A 22,976-nucleotide genomic window follows, 5' to 3' on the forward strand; every position below is an offset into this window, starting at 1 on the left:
GCTCCAACTCGCGCCGTCGCTCGCGGCGTCGCGGTGGTATATAAGCAGCTGCGCTTGTTTCTAGGTGGCTTTGGCTCAACTCTTGCAGGATGGGCTGGGTGGGAATCGAACCAGGGTCTCCGGAGTGTGAGACGGAGACGCTACCACTGAGCCACGAGTACGATGCTTCAAAGCGGTACAAAAGCACCTCTAGTGAATGCGGTGTTGCCTTAGAAACGAGCTGTTTCTAAGGCTCAGGCGCGCGTCGCTTGCTCAAGCGCACATTTCGTTGCCGCGCTGAACGCTGCGTTGCTCGACGCTCACCGCGTCCAATGCGGTGCACGTAGTCGCTGCGCCGTAGCCCATTGTCTTACACCCCTTGGCGGGTCGACGGGAACGCTGTCGCGTTCTACTCTTGAAGGCGAAGCAGAGTAACGCATGAGTTGTTTCTTCGTCTAGCCGAACCAAATATAGCCAAGCAACAGCAGTTCACCAGGCTAAACAGTGGTTCAACAACTAAAATAAAGGCTAGTATGCTTCGCATCCTGGGCTTAACCTTAGCTAAGCAACAGCCATTTTTTTTCTTGTATACGGTAGTTGCGCTTACGCCATTTGCCGTTGATCTCGCGCCCTTAGTGGTCAATACGCTATGCCGAAGCACTGCGCCGTCACTGTGTTTGCTGCGCAGGTATAGTGGCTGCTGCGAGCTCTTCACTCTCGCCGAGAGAGGCATGAGTCCCGAACAGGAGTGGACCCCGCCCATCCGGGTGATAGTGGAAGACTTGGACAGCGACATGATCGAGGTGCTCGTCGACTTCGCCTACCGCGCTCCACTGCACCATCGCATCGGCCTGCACAATGTTGCCAAGGTGCTCGAGCTCGCCGAGAAGCTGAAGGTCAGTCGTGGACAGCGGAGACGTTATGTTTTTTTTCTTCATTCAGTCCCCATCGAAATTGGCCAGTCGAGGCTGGGGATGGACCAGTGACCTCGAGGTTGGCAGTCCAATGCCAAAGCCACTGGGATACCTTGACGGATGATTTCGTGTTGAGGAGGGTGTACGCAGAGAGGCATTGTCATTATCAGTAAATGGCTTGAATTTTGTTCTGTACACGATCATTCGTCAGCGTCTTGCGCCCTGCCCCCGCCTACGACCCACCCCCCCATCCCGCCCCCCCCCCAAAGAAAAGAATAGAATGCGACAGAAATTCTGAAAATTGTGTGTTAATGCATAAGCATGTTTTCGCTCGGCTATTATTTCGTTTTCGCCCACTTGCTTTTCCTAGCATACGCATGTCTACCCATCGCTTTTCCGGTGCCAAAGAAATGAAATACGTGTACTGAACGGTGTAGAGGTGAGTTGCCAGGAAGCTGCATGACCACTTCAAAGCGATCGTTTAAACTGAGCCGGAACGCCGTCACAGCTGGTCTCACCGCAGTTGTTCTTTTCCCCGTCTTGTTCTCCTTTTTTTTCTTTTTTCTTTTTTGTTACGACCTAGACGAGGCGACGGTGATGTCACTAGTCTTTTAACACCACTTATTTGTTTCTTCTTCTTCTTCTTCTTCTTCTTATTCTTCTTCTTATTATTATGCTATTTTCACATGTGTCAATCAGTTATTCTTACTTTATCTCAGCAGCCGACAGCAGGCTTCTCTGCCCACACAACCATGATGCGAAAAAGTAAGCTTTGAAGGCGGCCTGACCAATTTTTTTTTTTAAGATTGTTTCTTATCGTTTATAAAGCTAGCAATAATCTGCGTTTACAGCAATATAACGATTAAATGCCTTAACTTCGCAAATAACGTACTTTTGTGCAGATACAAGGTGTTACACTTTTCTCAATTAGCTGTTACGTAGTTTGTGCAACTGCCACGCTCGATATATTTCCTTCCGCCTCATCTCGTGCACCGCCAAAGTGCGATGTCTGCAACACCCCTGGCGGCGCGTCTCATCGCGCCATCGTACTGAGACGCCTTCAGCGTAACGCTAATCCTTGCTTTCGCTTTCAATGCTTCGCCTTCGGGCGAAACTGCTAATCTAATGTCTCTCGAGGAAAGGGCGTGTATGCCAATCCAGCGGAAGGTAATCGTTGTTAACTCTTAGGAAGCCCAGCTGTGGCGGCCGGGAACTATACCCGCGAATGCACCAGCATGTCTGAGCGCCTGTGACTAACTCAGCGATGAACGCTTGTGTGTGCAACAGTGCTCACTGTGAACTTCTCTCTTCCTTTTCCTCTTTCAATCCCCTTTCTCCCTTCCCCAGTACAGGGTTGCCTACAGGGTTCAGCCTGGTCAACCTCCCTGGCTTTCCCCTTATGTCCCCCCTCTCTCTCTCTATCTATCTATCTATCTATCTATCTATCTATCTATCTATCTATCTATCTATCTATCTATCTATCTATCTATCTATCTATCTATCTATCTATCTATCTATCTATCTATCTATCTATCTATCTATCTATCTATCTATCTATCTATCTATCTATCTATCTATCTATCTATCTATCTATCTATCTATCTATCTATCTATCTATCTATCTATCTATCTATCTATCTATCTATCCCTCTCTCTCTCTTTCTCTCTCTCTGGTGTGCGTATATCGGCTGCACGTTAAAAAGCACCCTGAGACCGTCAACTACGCTGGCTCAAGCAACCGAGGTGTTTATTCCGAACGTTAAACCTGCCGAATCAACTCGAGTCAAATAGAATAATTTGAACCGACTCAGTTATAAGGTACGCACACGAGCAGCGCATCTATCGGTGTGTAGCCCTCCTCTCATTTGTCAGCAAAGAGCACTGTGCTGATGGACGGTGTCGCCTATTTTTGTGACCGGAGACTTTGACAGTTTGCGCTATGCGAAGTTTCCCCGAAGTTTAGCAGAGTCATAACACAATATGATTCGATATGATTTTGACAACGCAGTTATACCGACTGCGGGATCACTGCCTAAACGTCCTCAATCGGCATCTTGAACCGGAGAGCTGCATCGACACTTACCGCCTGGCCTCCAGCTGCGGGTACGGGAAGCTCGCCAAAGAAGCTTTTCGATATCTGGTTCGGAACTTCAACGAGGTACGAAACTTTGGTCATTTTGAACAAAATAATGCCATGTAAATGCAGCAACTCGCATTTCTCATGCACGCAGAAAGTTTTTTTCTCTGCGTGCATGCAGCGTCATCATCGCGCAACCTCGAGTGCTATCAGCGTCGTGCGTATCACATAGTTCCGGTCGCGAGCATCAGATACAGTCGAGCGCCTCTAAAGCGAACACCTTTACAACGAAATGAGCTATGCAATGAAGAAATAATTACTTCCCGGTTCTATTGCGAGCTGTGCGGTGAGCGACCTTTCCGGTGAGGAGACCTGCATCACGAGGGATTTCGGAGGCCCCAAGCACTTCGTTATAAAGGCGTTCGACTGTAAATGGTACCCTCGACTGTTTCTTACAGCACTCCGACTCGGTTTACCGTGATACGCAGCGCTCCCGAGATCGGATCCAGATAAAAGCCTTCCCTATCCTTACGTCCTAAATGCTCCCAGAGCAACGGGTGTGTCCATGAGCATACCGATTGCGCCGGATCTCGGTCGCGCTCCCAGCTCGAAAGTGAGAGCGCCTCCGAGCTCCGTGAGGTAGAACGGGGCGATCCGAATGAATTCCAGTAAAATGAGTTCCCGAGCAAACGAATATGCCGATGGAGAACGCACATTCGCTTTTCGGACGGGCTAGTCGCTATGTACTCTCAATGATTATCAGCCTTCGCCTTCCCGAATAAACGCGAGGATGACCACACGCCATGGAGGCCGCTGTCGTGTCGTCCTTACCATGGTGAGACTATATATATATATATATATATATACCGTATTTTCCGGTGTATAAGACGCGGTTTTTTTCCAAAAATCTTGCTGGTGCGTCCTATACAAGGGTGCGTCTTATATGCGAATTTTTCGTTTTTTTTTGCGGGTTCAGAAATTACTCAGGTTCATGCTCAAGCTTTTTTCACCGAAAAAATATCACTACCAATGATGCGGTAGTAGCACGGTTAATACTTCAATACGGGGACCGCCGTGCGCAACTTTTTTTAGGTGAACTTTATCATGAAACGGCGGGGATGACGACTTCCAGAATCGCAAACACGCGGTCGTTTCGGAGGCGCAAGCAAAAGTAATGTGAAATTCCCAAAGATGGCGACAGTCGCGCTTCTCGACATTGTCAAGACAAGCCAAGCCGGCGTTCTTTTTTAGTCATTCTTTGCAACTTCGCAACCGTGTACGTATTACGTCTGTGTTGGTGACTTCGGCGTGTGTTTTCCACTACCTACACCTGTCGTGCTCGGTCTTACTACAGTATGCCACCGAAGTTGCGCAAGAGCTACACCGCAAAGTTCAAATTATCTGCGGTCGAGTATGCTACCGAAAACGGAAATCGGGCTGCGGGCCGCCATTTCGACGTCACCGAGAAGATGATTCGGACGTGGCGACAGTCGTCCGCCAAACTGCAGGCGATGAAGAGCGGAAAGAAGGCTGACCGCGGGAAGAAGGCGCGGTGGCCTGAACTTGAAGACCGGCTCCTCAAGTGGTCTCTTGAACAACGGGCTCAAGGTAGGGCTCTGTCAACCGTGCAGTTGCGCTTGAAAGCACGCACTTTGGCGAGTGAAATCGGTGCCGCTGATTTTGTTGGTGGGCCGTCATGGTGCTATAGATTTATGCAGCGTAAAGCCTTGTCAATAAGAGCGCGAACGACAATGTCTCAACAACTACCAGACGATTTCGGAGAGAAAGTGGAGAAGTTCCATGAATTTGTGAAGAAGGAAGTCGAAAAGAATAACATCATCGACAGCCACATCGTAAACATGGACGAAGTGCCTCTAACATTTGACATCCCTATGTCAAAAAGTGTCGCTCAGAAAGGTGATAAGACTGTCACAGTACGAACAACTGGGCACGAAAAGTCTCACTTCACTGTCGTACTTGCGTGCTGTGCTGACGGAACAAAGCTGCCGCCGATGATAATTTTTAAAAGGAAAACGATGCCAAAGAAAGCTTTCCGCCTGGTGTTATTGTCACAACTCACCAGAAGGGCTGGATGGATGAGCAAATGATGGGAGTTTGGCTCGAAAAGTGCTTTTCGAAGCGCCCGGATGGATTTTTTCACTCCCGGAAAGGCCTTCTGGTTATGGATAGCATGCGGGCGCACATTACTGACTTGACACTGAGGCAAATCAAGGCGAAGAACTGTACCCCTACAATAATACCCGGTGGTTTGACGAAGGTTCTACAGCCTTTGGATATTTCCGTCAACCGCAGCTTTAAAGCTATTTTGCGACGTATTTGGGAGGCGTGGATGACGGAAGGCGAGCACAGCTACACCGCAACTGGACGCATGAGGCGCGCTTGTTACAGCGAAGTTGCGAAGTGGGTCCATGAGGCCTGGAGTGCTGTTAGAGTGGCAACCATAACTGCAGGGTTCCGGAAGGCTGGCCTGCTAGCTTCATCGCCAACCGAGCACGACGACAATCAGACCAGCGGTTCTGAGTATGAAGGGAATGCTTCAGCCGCGTTGCCTCCAGAAATGGGCGAGCTTTTTGAGAGCGCATCCGAAGATGAAGACTTCGATGGTTTTAAGTAAAAATAAAATGTTGTTATGGACATATGGGAGAGTTCTTTCGTCGTATTTTTTTTTCTTTTTTGCTAAAACGTGGGCGGGTATGGCGTGAGTGTTGCCTTTTGCGATCACTTAGCGTTGCTTAAGAACTTCTCACAGGCCGCCGCGGTGGCTCAGTGGTTATGGTGCTCGACTGCTGACCCAAACGACGCGGGTTCAATCCCGGCCGCGGCGGCTAGAATTTCTTTGAAGGAGAAATTCTTGAGGCCCGTGTACTGTGCGATGTCAGTGCCCGTTAAAGAACCTCAGGTGGTCGAAATTTCCGGGGCTTTTCACTACGGCGTCTCTCATAGCCTGAGTCGCTTTGGGACGTTAAACCCCATAAACCACAAACCAAGAACTTCTCACAGATAGGTAGGTAGGTGGGTAGGATAACTTTATTTAGCTCTACGGAGCTTTTATGCGATCAGATGAGTCCACCCATGGTTCATTTCGCGATGGTCGATCAAGCGTGTTTAATTAACCCTGACTAGCCTAAGTGGGTAAATTGGGGTGCGTCTTATACACGGGTGCGTCTTATATACCAACTTTTTCAATGAGAGCCTTCATATATGGCGAGTGCGTCTTATACAAGGGTGCGTCTTATACACCGGAAAATACGGTATATATATATATATATATATATATATATATATATATATATATATATATATATATATATATATATATATATATATATATATATATGTATATATATATATATATATATATATATATATATATATATATATATATATATATATATATATATATATAAAGAGAGAGAGAGAGAGAGACGTGCGCAGACAGTCAATGAGTCAAAGCCGCTACACAAAAGTGCTTTCACTGCCTTCTGAGCTGATGATCGGTCGGGATGGTGCTCTAGAACTGTCTGTTCATTCAAAGGAAGATGGTCCCTGCAGTGGTTATGGGAAAAAAAGAAGAGATAGTGGTCAATCTCTATAGTTGAAGTCAGCGAAAAACAGTCTTGCTGGTGGGCGAGTTGGAGGTGAGAGTGTGGTGTATAAAACCATACAATTTGTTGCAAGAGTCGCGTAGGAGCGACGTTTGATCGATGTGAACTATAGGTTTAATAGCCTTCCAAATCTTTTGTCCTCAGTGATCATCATCAGAATATTAGTCACGACAAAAGAAAAAAAATAGCTCTTTTCTTTCTGGGCCCCAGCAACGCTGGAGGCAGTACGAAATGGCTGCTGGTACAGTTATTAGACGTCTCGGTGCTCATACCGTGACCGGAGACGGCGCCTGCATGTATAATTAGGAAACGCGTGCTATATCATGTGACAATGGTCCTCTTCCACTCTTAATATGTCTCGCCACATAACACAGCTGCATAGCGGCGAAGCTGGCTTAGTGGAGTCGGCAATTAAGCAACGTTTACTAGACCTTTGCTGCACGTGCATTCTTTAACGCATGTCCCGATTAGAAGTGAACTGAGTTAGGCCTACACTGCCTATGCACAGATGGTTTGCACTTAAATCTAATTTTGGATAACTAACTAGCGCAAGATGACCATTACGATGCGGCTGTGCTGCATGACGCGGTTTTTTGTTCTCTTGCGGGGAGGGCAGATGTGGTCGGGGCAGCCTTTTGGGGCGATTTGAGGCCGTGTTCGGACAATAAATAACATTGGTTGGAACTTAGGAGACTCCCTGCAAAGTGGGAGAGTTGGGGAGTATATATACATACAGAAAAAAAAGGGGGAGGGCAACTCGCCGGGAAAGACTCCGTCATTTACAATGGTTGCTTGAAACTTCAGAGAGATAAAGTATAACAATTCCTGCCACGAGAACATCTGAATAGACAAACACGAAGGTATTCTTACGGTGCATTTGGACGGGACCGTACGCGCAGGAGGGAGACGGAAGAGGAAGTGGTTGACTGTCTACTGGAACCAGCCTGCGCGTTTACGACTAACTTTTTCCTGTGTAAATAGTTATATATACGTGTGTGCGTCGGGCTTCCTCTTCGTAACATTTGCACTGTAACGATGTCGAGAAATTCATGTACTGCGCGTCATATCCGCGGTTGCTCAACGACCACAGCGCTAGCTCCCTCTGGCAACTTATCTACAGGAAACTGTCATCTGCTGCTAATGCTGCGGCTCTTGGTGATGACGTCAAAAGGCGGAACCGGATGTCTTCGTCTCATTCGTAAACAGTGGAAGGGCTACCTGTACACGTGACGCAGGTGTGGAAGGACAGCGCCCAGTTCCAGGCCCTGACGCCAGAGGAGATGCGTACCATCCTGGAAGACAACCGGCTGTACGCTCCCAAAGAGGTGGACGACACCTTCCCTGCCCTACTCAAGTGGATCTCCGCCGACGCGGAGGGGAGGAAGGCCTACCTCGCCAAGTTCCTGCCGCTCGTTCGATTCACACGCTTTTCCGTCACGTGAGTCCACCCTCTCAAGTTCTCGACGTCATCCGCGCATCTATAATAGAAAGCGACGGCTTCGCGTTGCGTCGACTTTGTCGTCGCCTATGGAATTTAGTTTCAACTCATGAACTCCGAATTGCAGAACACATATTGGGGCTAGTTGGTTCATGGCTTTCAAAGGATGAAGCGCCAACGGAGACAGCAGGCTAAGAAAGAACAAAGACAGGACAAGGCGCTTCCTGTCTTTGTGGCCTTGTGCTGTCTCTGTCGGCGCTTCATCTTTTGATAGACTCAGAGTGGACAACCTGAATACATTGTCACGGGAATAGCGTGCATTTATAAATTACTACGATCTACGAGAGAAAGGCAAGCGCAATTGAGGACGGCAGAAAACTATAGGGGGGTTGAGGAAATGAGAAATTTCGCAGGCGCCAGTTGGCATCAGTTGGCGCAGGACTGGGGTAATTGGAGATCGCAAGGAGAGGCCTTCGTCCTGGCAGTGGACATAAATATAGGCTGCTGCTGCTGGTGATGATTATGACGATATACAAGTTTACGACAGCCACAAGCAGCGACAACGAATGCAGGTCGTCATCGTTGATGTTTATATGAGTAGTTGTGCCGCATACCCACTGTGGGGGATCGACCATGAATCGGATGATTAAATTAGGTCGATAAAAACAAGGGAATTAACCATTTGAATTTTGGAACTTAGAATGTAAAAGTTTTGCCCATTCCTTCAAGGTATTAAAAGCATCGGCGCTTTTTTCTGTCTATCGTGATTCGCCGGTAAGACATGATTAGAATTCGCCGGATTCTCTTGTATATACCCTCACTACCAAAGTGTGAGCAGCATTATGACCGATGACGACGGTAGCGCAATCAGATGGCAGCGCTACCTGATGAAGACTACTGAAGACACACAAGAAAAGACGACACTCGCGAGTGCCGTCTTTTCTTGTGTGTCTTCACTGCGTCCGTGTCAGTGCGCTGCTTCACCAGCAAGGTATGAAGAAGCCTCGTGGCTCTTGCAAAGTCGAGGAGAGAAGTGCCACGAAGGAGCTCTATATCGCATCCGAGGCGTTTTAGCATTTTAGAAAAATGCGCATGTATAGGAGAGTGTTTTTATTCTTCTTTTTTGGTTGATGTGATGACCACTGCGTGGCAGTGCTGCGGGGTGGAAACAGAAGGAAGGCTGTAGATGCTTTTCTTGTTGTTGTTGTTGTTGTTGTTGTTTTCGTGAAGAAACGTGTCTCGAAAGAAAGCCGTTCTAAAGGACGCAAGTTAGCAAGTTTCAAGGCTTTACCAAAGTACCCAGAAAACCGCACGGGCATCAGACATACACCTTGCCTCCTTTTGTAAGTTGAGCTTGCGCATTATGATACGTTCCCTAAATGTACGGTTTGCATCGCATGAGTGGGCTAGAAAACGCGGCACTTGCTGTTGCGTCGTTCGTGTAAAACGTGGACGTGTCGAAGCTGTCGGCTTCAACACGTGCCGGTGCAAGGTGAGGCCCGCTATAAGGTGAGGCCCGGTATAGGTTTCGGCGTGGCTTTAGACGTTGTATTCACTAGCGGAAGTTGTAGGTTGTTTTTATGTGACACTTGAAGCTGAAGACGTTCTTTGCACATGTTGGTCTACCAGATAACAAGCTGACGAGACCTTTAGCTGTAGTAAGCATGCCCGCATAGCAAGGGGTTCGCGAAGATATGATATGTTATTGTTGCTGAAACCATGTAGCAGCTTCACTGTTGATGTGCATTGTATTGAAGGGGTTTGCCTTTGGTATCAATTAACTGCTGAAACTTTGGAACAGTGCGTGGTGTGCAAGTCAACAAGAAAAAGTTGACCGACGTAACGCTGATTATAGCTAGCCCTATACATGTGCTATTCAGTTTTTTTTTTTTGAAAGCGGCTTTTGTAGGGATCTTGAAGTTAATTATCCCATGACGGTCTAGACTACTTTGGTAACAGGTCCCTTCGATTTCGCCAGACTTTCTGAACTGGTTCTCGAGGTGCTGGCGACATATTTGCGCTTTCTTTTCGCGTGTTATATTTCTAGGTGCCACGCGGAAGAATCGTGCCAGAAATTAGTGGTCGCAGTAGTGCGTCACGCAGAGAGACCGGGTCTCCTGTTGCTTCGATACGCTTCGCGCCGCTTCACTTTCCACCGCATAGTTTACGATTTGTTGCAGGGACTTCGAGAAAGTCATCACCAACCCGCAAGTCCAGGGTGATGAAGACAGCCTGAAGGTGCTGAGCGTGATTCACCAGGTCAGGCGCTGTTTTGTGTGTGTGTGCGTGCGTGCGTGTGTGTGTGTGTGTGTGTGCGTGTGCGTGCGTGCGTGCGTGTGTGAGTGTGTGCGTGCGTGCGTGCGTGTGTGTGTGCGTGCGTGCGTGCGTGCGTGCGTGTGTGTGTGTGTGTGTGCGTGTGTGTGTGTGTGCGTGCGTGCGTGTGTGTGTGTGTGTGTGTGTGTGTGTGTGTGTGTGTGTGTGTGTGTGTGTGTGTGTGTGTGTGTGTGTGTGTGTGTGTGTGTGTGTGTGTGTGTGTGTGCAGTGGGCGCTCGATGGCTTGATTTGTGGTTGAACAACATATCGCTGTCCGCGAATGCATTCAACATGCAGTTGGCGAAGTGTTTATCGCGGTGTTAAGATTAAGAGTTAATTAATAATAATAAGATTAAGAGTTGAGGCATGCTGTGTGTTCGGCCAGCAGAAATAAACGACGTGTTACAGCATGTACATGTACCATTATCGGCAGTAGGATATTTAGAGATTAGGGAAAGCTACGAATGGCCTTCGCGCGAAATGAGAAGATAATACATGCTCTGTGAAAGGGATGTTGGCGCATGCTGTGTTGACAATGTAGTTGAGCTCTTTTAGACCACATTCACGGACGCGGTATGCAGACTTTGCGCTAGAATTTCGTATTACCCGTGAAATCCACAAAGCCGCCGGGCGTCGTTACGAACACGCCTGCTTATACTAAAGTGATTACATTTACGTTCCTGTGAAGTTATTACAAAATCTAGAAAGAAAAGTGACACTCCTTGGGCTTATCGCAGCATATAAATAAAGCAAAATAAAAGTAAATGAAGCCAGAAAGACTGATCATTGGCGAGCTATGCAACCATCCATGTTTCCCACAAAAGATCTACCCCACGCAGTACGAGAGCAAGTGCCCATGGTGTGGAGACAAACCAACCCTATACCATACCACATGGGCTTGCCATAAAACAGAAGGGCTAGCCATAATAAAAAACCCGAGCGCGGAACAATGGAAGAGGATGCTATCCAGCGACATCCTGAAAGTCCAACAAGGACTAGTAAGGCGTGCACGCAGGGTAGCTACCCTCAGCGGAGCCCTGGACTAGGGGAACCGACCCTGGAGAGAAGATGGAAGACTCCATCTGAAGCCGCAAAAATCACGGCAAAATAGAGCAAATAAACGTTTCTCATCATCATCATCATCATCCCACAAAACTTGCCGTCTCGGGAAGACGGCCGTCTCCGCAGAATGCGGCACCGTCTCCGTGGTCCTGCTGCTGCTGCGTATATGCGAGCTGAAGTGCTACTGTCGCCATCTTGCGACGTTATGTTAAATCACAGCGCACAAAACTATTATTGCAGTGATGGTCTGTCTGCTGCTCATTTGCTCGTGTAAAGGCGCCGGAAACTGCATAATTACAAACGTATAATAGCCTTCTTCTTTTCTCCTTACTAGAACATCGTGAAAATGCGGATCCCATGCTAATTTATAACTCTTATCAAGCTTTATGTGATTCTTTCGCAAATGTTAAAGCACATGTCATGCAAAAGTATCACTAACGATGAAAAAGCTCGTACGAAATGACGCAAACGCAATGTAATTTTACGCAAATGTAAAGCTAGTGATGCAGATGCAATGCAGTGTTTGTTTATTAAGGCACACACACAGTGGTTCATGCTCTTCCTGTGACGTTCGCCAGTAACGTGGAAAAAATGCTCAGTAACCCATGCCCCATTTTCGCATACCCGGACGCTCGAGTTGTCATGCTCGGGCACATACCTACTGCCGCATACCTAGTGGTCCATGTCTCTGATGCTTTGTGGTTGAGCAACTCATCGCATAATGTTGCTAATCCGCTGCAGACGACGTTTACTGTGTTCCGATATTTTATAAATAGCAGTGAGTACACTGGCACACAAAAATGACTCCGTTGACTCAGTTACTTTCCAACAGAATGCTTTACCTTCGACGCACTACAGTTAACAGAACGTGTTCGTATACGGCCGTAGACGGCAGTCAAAACGTTAGTAGCGGAGCCTTAGGACGCTTTGTCGATGCACAACGAGTTAGAAACATTTCTGCGTTACATGCGTGTTCTATTAGAAGGAAATAAAAAAATGCACCTTAGCGTCGCTGCCGATGCTTTACACAACACCTGTAAAATATGATTGGTCCCTGCAATAACGACTGTGGGCCATTGCTGGCTAAACCCTCCACCACTCAATGGAGCCACTAACGCAACTGCTTGCGTCTACGTCTCCCGTAACCCTGTATGTTGTGAGAAGTAATACGTACACGCGCATGGTGTAGCTGTATGATATTCCTCGAGCATTGTTTTAGCGCTTGTCTCCTTTCCCCCAAACCGGCACGTTCTGTTAACCGGGCGCCAGCTTAATACGTGTGTTCTCCATGCAGACGCTGTCCCAGCCGTCCATGGCCACTGGCAGAGTTGCCGGCATTGACCTGTCCCCGAAGCTGTGGCTCACGCCTCGCACGCCCAAGGACATCTTGTTCCTTTTCGGCGGCTGGACATCGGGCCCTACTACTGACATGCTCACTTACAACTGCCGCGCCACCAAGTGGCGGATGATGGACAAGCAGAACACCATGCCCAGGTAACGCATCCACTCGTTGCCGCACGCGTTACGACATTGTCACAGGTAGTTGTGTCGATAAAAATGTTTTCAGTTCGGGTCAGTAAGGGACCTTGCACAGTCGGCAGGGCAAGAAAACGTGTTAGCAACAGTCGCCACCGGCTAAGACGTCTACATTCATGAAAGCGACCCTGGAATGATTTTGACGATTTTGTGCAAATGTGTTGAGTCGTTAGGGTTGACCTTTCTGATCATTAAGTGACGCATTTAAGCGCTCCACGTAAAGTGTGTAATTTATTATAAGGTTATAAATGTACATCGCTACCGATTGCAGCACGCCACTCCCCTGAGTTTTTAGTTGCCCCTGAACAAGTGGTGCGAGGTGACCATATGACGCCAGTAGGGCGAGCTATCCGACTGGCTGCGCAAGGCGAGTCATCGATAATTTTTTCAACTTTGCGGTTAACAAATGTTCGTAATAGTTGGGATGTCAGTTAATTTATTTCTATAAAGAAGAAAGCAACATAAAGAGAATGCAGAAGGAAAATTAATCACTAGACTCAAGCACTTCTGGCACACAGGAAGTGTCGTCTGCTTGTGCTTGTGCGTGCTTCGTGTTGACGTGAGCTGCGCTGTCAGTGTTCAAGCAGCAGCCATGATTTCTCGCGTACATGGTTGGTGCCACAATACCGGGCCTCAAGAAAGAGATGCTGTATGAAACCGCGAAGACATAAACCTGCTATCCCGAAAAGAGAGAGAGAGAAATAACGTTTATTTGCAACCGCAGAAAGAACCCCGAGGAGTCAAGAGTCTTCCTGTCTCTTCGGCTTGCTCCTCCCCTTTCAGCTGGCTGATGCTCCTTGGAGCTCAGCGGTGTCCAGGGCCATGCGGATGACTTCTCTTTGGTCATCTTCCTTCGAGCTGGTCAATAAAGTCTCCCAGGACTGTCTATCCTTATCCGGTTTATTTTATCTAGGACTTGTCCATATTATGTGGATCATGTCCGCCTTTGCCCCGCAGTGTTTGCAATTCATGTCCTCAATGCTATCGTGCCATCTCTTCAGAATGTAAGGGTTGCTGATCACCCCCGCTTGGAGTTGCCTCCATGTTATCTCTTGCTTTTGTTTTTAGCAAGGTAGGCATGCACGAAGCGGCATCCTTTCAGGTCAGCCGGAAGTAGTATTCAATATAATACCTAAATGCTGGAAGCAGTCATTTGTGGATTCATCTCGTGCTCGCTTGTTTCGTCCGTAATAAATGGCACCATGACGCCTTCTGCGATGATATTGCCTCCCCCCCCCCTCAAAAAAAAAAGGGCAAATTCTCTCGTTCAATGAGCGTCGGCGTCGCCTGCCATTGTTAGGGCTAAGCGCACTTCCGTAATTGTGACTATCTTGTACTTCTGCAACATTCGTTACACTGGCTGCCGCCAGCATGTCGTGTGACGGTGCGATAGTACTTCAGCGTTAAGTCCCATGATGAAATTATTCATGATTATATTTTATAAAATCTCGAGTATGGCAGCTGTGGCGCTCGCTGATTATTAACTGCTCCATAAAGCGAGGAGGGCACTGCGTACTCCAAATAACAGTATATCGATTGCAATTTTGTACTTTGGATTGTAATACCTCCTTGGGAATACGTGATCGTTTACACTTACCCCATGCTTCCAGTGGTAGTCCTGAGGTTGAAGGCAGTTCCGGTATTGTGGATATCTCATACTGCCTCACATTCCTTACACGACACTGGTCGCAATGATGACATGAAAGAGTATTTTGTATGTTATCTTTGCCTTGCGTCTCGTTCGTTGTGCGCTGTGCAGTTTCATAATGAAGAGTATTTGCATGTTATGATATGCTACTTCTAATGGGTTCTGTGGAAGCCGTTTTGTTAATTCAGATGTTTTAAGTAAGGTTGCAATATATCGCCGGGGATCCGGTACCACAGCGGTGGTGCCTGTTTCTTTTTTTTATATATATATACCTTCATACGCAGCTTTCTGGACAGTGGCGCAAAATGTGGAGTACGCAAAGACGTGCTGCCACATATAATATCGCGTGCGAAATACTTTTCATGCTGTCCTACTGGGTTGACCACGTAGGGGAGCTCTAGTGACAAACGGCCTACCACGTAGATTACGTCATGGAGCTTCAACGCAGGATAGCCAGGTTTAGAAAATTGATTGAGGGGTACGCAGAGGAGAAATGACCGCATTTAATAAATACTCGCCGATGCACCAGCTCTTTGTCGACGTCCATTGCAGGGCGTACCACGGCGCCGCAGTGATCAACCAGTGTATCTACTTCGTGGGCGGCTTCGATGGCCGCGACTGCTACCACTCGGTCGTCTGCTTCGACCTCTCTCGGGCCAGATGGAGCACCAAGGCGAACATGACGTATGCGCGCTGCTACGTCAGCGTCGCCGTTCTCCAGGCAAGTTGCGTTGATCTCGAGCAGCCACTCTACCATTACGCTAAGCACTAACTTTAAAGAGTTTATCTACGCATACCAGGTGTTTCTTTCCGTGCGTTTTTCTTCTTCTTCTTCTTTTTTTCTTTTGCGGATATCGTCGGTAGAGGCACACTGCAGTAGTGAAGGCACGTACGCTTAGCTGAAATCCGATGGCTATAGCATCACTCTCCACATATCCATCCTCACTATCTCTGCTAAAGAATGCCTCCTTGTTCCAGGTGAGGTCGTCTCGAACTATATCAGTAGCACATTTTAAGGTCACACGTCTTGAAAACGGTGTGCTATTCTTAGGATTATTGCTGAGTAGATATGACATGAATATTCCTCAGTTTCAATTGCAATTTAGTTTCGTTGGCATATTTTGGTTTATTAGAGAAATTATCGCGGAATTTTTCTTGCTGCTAATTTCCGCCTATCCTTGTAGCCCATTTCAGCAAAAATGACGGGGATATGATGTGGGTATTCCTTTTTCAAGTGTTCCACATAAAAGAAACACCTGGTATATTGCCTATGCGCATATAGGAGTACAATACCGGAACATAAGAAAGGTATACGGCCACATCATTGCTCGCAGTAACATTCAAAGCCCCTAAGCACACGTTTCCGCCGGAAGCTGGTGTCGCGTGGCTGGAAGGGCTTCCAGAGCGCAAAATTTGGCCTGCTTGCATTGGTTATTCGTAGTACCTGATAACCGCGTCTTGTGCCTAGTTGACGTACTACGTGGCCCTTGCTTTCAAAAGGACATTCCACATGCGATGCCATCATTGCCATGGCTCTTAGTAGCGCCGGCTAACCTTATACCAGGGCTAATCTTATACACATATACGAAAATACCAAAGAAAGGGGACGGGAGAGGATGGCCGCCGCAGTAGCTTTAGTGGTAAAGCGATGCGCGAAAACAGTAAAAAAAAAAGAAAGCAAGTACAGCTCGCCGGAAGTGGCGTATAACCCAGACTCAGCCTTACCCAAGACCTATATATGGTTGCTCGCTATTTTAGGCGCACGTAGTGTATGTTATGGCCGAGTACATAGCTGTAGGCTGCCTGTCGTCTGCTACGGGGAAAGACGAACGGCGTTAATTCGATATATGCGTGTGCTTGCTAGCCTTGTACGGGTTTGCCTCAACTACTTTGGTGGCAACTCAGTATTTTTTATCAGACATGGCTCGAGTGAGGTTACGCAGCAGCTCTTTAAACGGGGCGTCGTGTTTTCGCAGGGCTACATCTACGCCATGGGTGGTTTGCACGGCCGCTTCCGCACCAATACGGTGGAGCGGTATGACGTCAACAAAAATGTGTGGTCCATGGTGGCCAACATGAACGAGATGCGGAGTGACGCCGGCGCCGCGGCAGCATGCGGACGCATCTACATGTGAGTTCGTTTTCCGATTCACCGGTTTACGAAGCGCTCATAAGGAGAGAATAGAGCCTCGCGATGGGAAAGATTTACCGAACCGACTAGTTCAGTGAATCTGGTCTGCATGCATTCAGACTTTCGACTCGAAGCTCTTCATGGCATATAGTTTCTCCCTATAATACCTAGAGGGAAATCTGGCGCTGCTGCGCTGTGATATGCATGGGAATGCCGGTATATCGTGACTTAGGATTGGCATCGTTCTCGGAGAGCCAGACAAGCACCGTTCCGTCTGTCACAATGATTAAGTTTCTACTAAAACAGCACGTAAAAAGCTGTTTTAGCTTTATTATTACACAAAAACATGTTTTGTTTAACTATGAGAACTTGTTATTGCATGTACAATTATATGAAACGTAAGAAGTATCAGCGAGTCGCTAAAGTTAGAGGACAGACGACAAGATTAGCGCTCGCTTTGGAACAGTTTGCCGTCTGTTCTTGCTTTTCTTCGCTTGGTTATGCATTGTAGGCGAGTAAAAATGCAATATGCGTAAATGGAAACATTTTATGAAGATTTCACTTTAAAAAAATTACCGACGATTACGTTACTTCCTAATGCGAAATTTGAGCGCAGCAAATAAGCTGTTTCACCTTTTCGATAGATTGAGGCAAAGAAATCGAGCAACACATGTATGCACTATCACAGAATTTTTTTTTATTTTTCACACGTATTCCTTTAACAAAGACTCCACTAACAGTTCTTGACAGTCATGAAGGAAGCTTTGTGGTCGGAGAAATAGACTGATATATGTTCGACTTGGTACACCAATGCTTGATTCTCAAAGACGAGATCTGTACAAGTGCCTCGTGAGGTTGTCACAGCCGTGGGACGCGTTACGAGCGAGAGGAACGGGATGTTCTCCCGCATAAGTGTTAGGAAATTGCTGTTTGTCTTTATGTCAACATTAAAGTCCCCCACTACTAACATCGGTGTGGATCGATGGACGGTTAATGCGAGTTGCAGGAAGTGCACGACGTCTTTCGTGAGTGCGGTAGCGGACTCACGAAAGCGGTATCAGTCGGTCGCTGCTAGCGCTGGGGGGATGAAAGGGGGGCGGAGCTGGTTACGAGGCCGACGATAACGCCGACGACGACGCGAAACCCAGGAACGGACGCCAAAGAGCCATTTGTGTAGCCAGCCCTCCTCCACAGTCTCTCCTCCTCCCTTCCATCATCCTCCCTCGCCCGGAGAGCCGACAGCGCGCATGCGCGGCGGCGGAGCAGCAGATTCGTCGGCGAGCTGGTTACGAGGCCGACGCCGACGACGACAACGCCGACGACGACGCGAAACCCAGGAACGGACGCCAAAGAGCTGCGCTCTAAAACGCGTTATTTGTGTAGCCATGTCCATGTTTTAGATGAAGCCTCTTACAACACCAGCCAACACAAGCCTTGCAGACACATATACCATCATTCCCATGACGGCACAGCGCCCCTTAGGAAACTCCCATAGACGGTGGCGCCAGATTTCCCTCTAGATGTTCTAGTGAGAAAGTCATTCTTCATGGACTACAAGGACGAGTGCTTCACCATGATGATGATGATGATTCTACATTTGAGGTCGTATACAGATTCACCGATTAACGGAGCTCTTATAAGGAGATAGTAGAGCCTTGCAATTGGAAAGATTCACTGGATCGACTTGTTCAGTGAATCTGTCCCTGCATTCAGACTTGCGACTCGAAGCTCTTCGTAGACTCCAACGACGAATGCTTCACCAATGATGATGACGACTGTGATGATTGCTATTGGTATTATATTTGAATACGGGTGGCGATAAGGAGATATCCAGCACGACCTAATCAAATTTTACTGTCTGTTGAACTCTAGCGTTCAGATACCTATCTCTACTATACATTGCCTATGCCAGTGAAGACCCCGTGTGTCATTATTTTCTTAGCTGTGTTTTTTCTTCTTTTTTTCGCCAAGATTTCACCTCTTAGAAGTTAATACTCGCTTCAGTTTTGAACGCCGTCGCTTACGCAAGGTGTACTTCCCCTCCAACTCAGGTAGGGCGGATACCATTGTGATGTCATAGATATTTTAGATATTTACAGAAGCCCTGGGAGATATTTTTCATGAGCGTAAGCTAAGGGATCTGCGCGCCGAAGTTGTGATAGACAAGTTTAGCAAGGCATTCAGAATTACTAGAAGGTCTCAGTCGTTCCTTCCAGTTACCCAGGAATTGATAAACTATAAATCCCTTTTCTGTTCGCAATTACGATATGGCCGCTTGGTGTGGAGTACAGGCAATTGGCTATCTAAACAAAAATTACTCGTGCTTCAAAAGAACGCATTGTGCTCTACTGCAAACGTCGAAGTCAATGTTTATACTTCGCCTTTCTTTCGGAAATATAAACACCCGCCGAAGTTGTTTAGTGGCTATTGTGTTGGCTGCTAAGCGCGAGGTCGCGGGATCGAATCCCGGCTACGGCGGCCGCATTTCGATGTGGGCGAAATGCGAGAACACCCGTTTACTTAGATTTAGGTGCATGTTAAAAAACCGCAGGTGGTCCAAATTTCCGGAGTCCCCCACTACGGCGTGCCTCATAATCAGAAAGTGGTTTTGGCAGGTAAAATCCCATAATCTAATCTAAGAAATTTAAACTGATTTGATGTTATCTACGAATACTTTTTGATAATTGCTCATAAGGCTGAAGTTAACGAAAGCAATGAAAATCTTAGCCGTATGGCACGCCTAGAGCGAAACGCCTCATCCCGATCCACAGGCACAGTGAGTACTGGAACATTCCGATGTGCCGAACAAACAATGGTTTCCAAATATCAAAATTCGCACTTCAGCATAAACTTAACGAACGCGACGTTACATCCGAGCAATTAACCCTTATTTCGCGAAATGGCAGGTTTAATATGTTGTCTGATAGTATGTTGGAAATACATTCTTCTGTGTCAGCTAATACCAGCAAAACGTTCATTTGTGCATTTTGTTTTTCTCGTGCTATTTTTCATATAATAAGAAGCCAACAAACAGTGACACCAAGGACAACATAGGGGAAATTACTTGCGCTTAATAAATGAAATAAAGAAACGATAAATTAATGGAAAGGAAAGTGGATGAAAAAACAACCTGCCCCAAGTGGGGAACGATCCCACAACCTTCGCATTTCGCGTGCGATGCTCTACCAATGCGATGCTCTACCAATTGATCTACCACGGCGCCGTTTCCCCGTCCACTTTCTTGGGTATTTATGTTTCCTAGTAGAACCCTGGGAGTGTTAGCCAGCGCCACCGCTCACAGACCTTGGCGGCGGATGTCGAACATCCTTTTTGCTGCAGGCATCACGAGAACGTGATCTTTTTGGGTGAAGGCAACCGGTCAATAAACCCGCACATGCTACCTGAAGGCATCAATGTTGCCGGAATCGAGACCCTCTATATGTAATAAACGAGAAAAAATGGGGATCGTTCACCACCTGCAGCAAGTTCTACGAGGACACGACAAACTGAACCAGAGTCAAGGGAGAGGAGCTATGGTCCCGTGGCTTGCGTTGCTAACTTGCTGCTGTGATTAAAATCTCGGGCTCGAAGTGCAGTCAGAACTGAAATATTGCTGGGAGGAATTTACCTATTACCTAACCAGATGCGCTTGGAAAATCTTCAAACCAAGTAGTACAGGTAGACATCCTTCGAAGCTCGGAAGGTTACAAGCAAAATCTGTTCCGAAAAACCTCTAAGAAATAAACAGGAAAGCATGTGGTTGGCTTTAGGTAGTTAGGCAGCTGGTCTTGATAAATGCGACCGGGAAGCTAACCAGTATCGGTATCAAGGTAGCGTCGCGGTCAGTGGCATAGAAAGGCGTGTTTAAGTCGGGCATGCAGGAACAGTATTTCGGAGTTGGGCACAATTGTAAGGAAGCCGGCTGTGGCGCAAAATCGAACAGCTAAGGAAAAAAAACACACACGAAAAAAACTTGGTGCCCTCCCACTCGGTGAAGAAGGATGACTAGCGAAGCTGTGCTTGTTGGGCCCCTTAATGGCGAACCGCACCTTCGCTGCGGGTCAGCCCGGCATTTCACTACCTTCGGGACTGGCCCACGTATGGGGAGTGCTTAACGTCTGCGTCACCTCCGACGCGGGTCGGCCCGGTATTACTATCTTCGGGGTTTCTTTTTCTACACGCGGACACGATAGTGGGGAACGTAGCCCTTAAGTGCTTCGCTGTAAAAATGCTTTATGATGGCTTAAAAGGCGGGACCTTACTCTGTTGCGCAAGAAACAAACTACAAGAAAAATATTTTATAAGGGTTCAAAAGTCAGGGACCTAGTCTGTTAAGTCACCATGGTGTTTAGAGAGAGACAAATTAGAAGGAAATGTTAAAGTGAAGAAGATTCATGCGCAGCGCGTGCAAATAGCGCAGAAACAATTGGACCGTCTCGGGTCAAGCGATACTATATCTATCTAGATACCAGTGTGAATCTCATTACCCGGCCCGACGTTTTGAGTTTCAACGAAAGTCAGGGTAACGGAAATTCGATTTGATTTATTTGCTTGCAGCGTCGAGATGTAGACATGTCGTGAAGACTTTGAGGGCATGGTTGGAAGATAGGGCAGCACGGAAGGCGACAGAACACGCATTTAAACTGTTGCGGAATCTTCAATTCAACGTTCCGTCTTCGTTTGATATGATTGACTTTATTTTATTTCAGCGTTCTAAACTTGTATCACGCACTAAGGTTCCTTCGGCAGATTTCTTACGTAGTGCACGCTGGACAGGACCAACTTGAGGCTCCAATAATTAGGTGGACTGCGTATCTACAGCGTACCCAACTGCGCTGATGACGATTACGATGATTCTCTGGCGCAGTGTGGGCGGCATCTGTCACATGCACAGTCTGGACTCCGTGGAGTGTTACGACCCGTCGACCGACGCCTGGACCCGGGTGCTCACAATGTCCTCGCCGCGTAGCGGCCTCAAGGCGGTCGCCCACAAGGACATTATATACATCATCGGCGGAAACGCTAACGGCGGCTTCACGCAACTCTCCTCCAGTACGCCTCTATTTGCTAGTCAACACTCTAAACACGGTGTCGCTAGGTAGTGTGAGTATTAATTAAAGGGGCTCTGAACCACTTTTTATCGAAGCGGAGAAAGGCATTTGAAGTGTGTATAGGCTATTTCATAAATGCTTTGCCGCAAAAAGTACTTCAATGCATTCAGCAGAAGCGGAGTTATTGACACTCAAACGCGGCCTCCGCTGTGCTCCCGTTCCTTCTTCAGTGCCTTGCAGTGCGAAGCCTACAGCGCAGTGGGGCGTGCCCACAACGCTCCGCCGTCAAATTTCGCTTTGAATGTTACCGTAGGCGCAATGACTTTCGCCTTTGGTGCCTACGGCGCGCTAAGCGTAAGCCAAGCGCGGTTGTCCTCGGCGGGCCGCAGTGCGCTTAGCCAGTGGACTCGTGGCGGCACACCGCGGCGGCCGCGGTATCTACGCCATGTAGCCGACCGCGTCTTGACGTCAGCTATCGGTCAATAGCAGCCGTCTAAGGTAATGACGATATTGGCAGTGAGGAGTTACGGAGTCGCCATCTGTCGGAAGCGCCTCCCTTGCGTAGTATGAGGGATCACGCGGCGCGCTCCTCATGGTTTCGCTTACGGCGCTCAATAAAAACACCACGCGGCAGCCCTCCTGGACATTTATGTAGGTACTTTCAAAACGAGGGAAGTTTTTGACTGTCTATATAATAATCTTGGGCAAACTGAAAGCACAGAATCGTTTAGAGACGCTATCTCTTTACCGAATACGTACAGTGAACGCCACTACGCGTGGTCGCCACGCTGGAGTCTCCCGGACCGGCTTCTTGCGTGAAAGGTAGGCAAACGCCGAGAGTAAACTATGTGAAATATGTTCTTATAGTGGGCTGTCTGTATAACCAAATGGAGCATAACAGAACGAAGTCTCAATGCAGCGATCGCACGGGTTCGCAGCGACCGACTGCGCGTCCGCACGCATGTCCGCCCACAATGTTTTGCTTTCGCTGGGAGCGCGTTTTCCCAGTGCGCCGTGAGCTTCAGGCAGCAGCATATGAGCATTTGACAGCACAATAGCAACCATTGTTGCGTGGGCGCTAACAGAACTGTTCAAAAATAATTTCGTTGCAGAGACTTCGACGCCTACGGCGACTGTGATGCGCCGTCGCGACGATTCAATATTTTCTTGTCTTCTAAATTCTTGTACATTTCAATATTAT

The 22,976-nt window shown here is 47.6% G+C and overlaps 1 protein-coding gene across 2 annotated transcripts in view; it reads left to right on the top strand.

The window, feature by feature from the left end:
- The window catches only part of LOC139046681 (kelch-like protein 10), a 35,862-nt gene that overhangs the window by 635 nt on the left and 12,251 nt on the right, over positions 1-22,976 (top strand). For both annotated transcript variants that reach the window (XM_070521701.1, XM_070521702.1), the window contains exons 2-9: positions 668-875; positions 2,902-3,051; positions 7,832-8,034; positions 10,215-10,293; positions 12,704-12,903; positions 15,146-15,314; positions 16,570-16,724; positions 21,592-21,776. In XM_070521701.1, the coding sequence (XP_070377802.1) occupies positions 668-875; positions 2,902-3,051; positions 7,832-8,034; positions 10,215-10,293; positions 12,704-12,903; positions 15,146-15,314; positions 16,570-16,724; positions 21,592-21,776 (1,349 nt within the window). The remainder of the gene's footprint in view (positions 1-667; positions 876-2,901; positions 3,052-7,831; positions 8,035-10,214; positions 10,294-12,703; positions 12,904-15,145; positions 15,315-16,569; positions 16,725-21,591; positions 21,777-22,976) is intronic.

The sequence above is a fragment of the Dermacentor albipictus genome, chromosome 7 (genome assembly GCF_038994185.2).
Source record: "Dermacentor albipictus isolate Rhodes 1998 colony chromosome 7, USDA_Dalb.pri_finalv2, whole genome shotgun sequence".
NCBI classification, from domain to species: Eukaryota; Metazoa; Arthropoda; class Arachnida; order Ixodida; family Ixodidae; genus Dermacentor; species Dermacentor albipictus.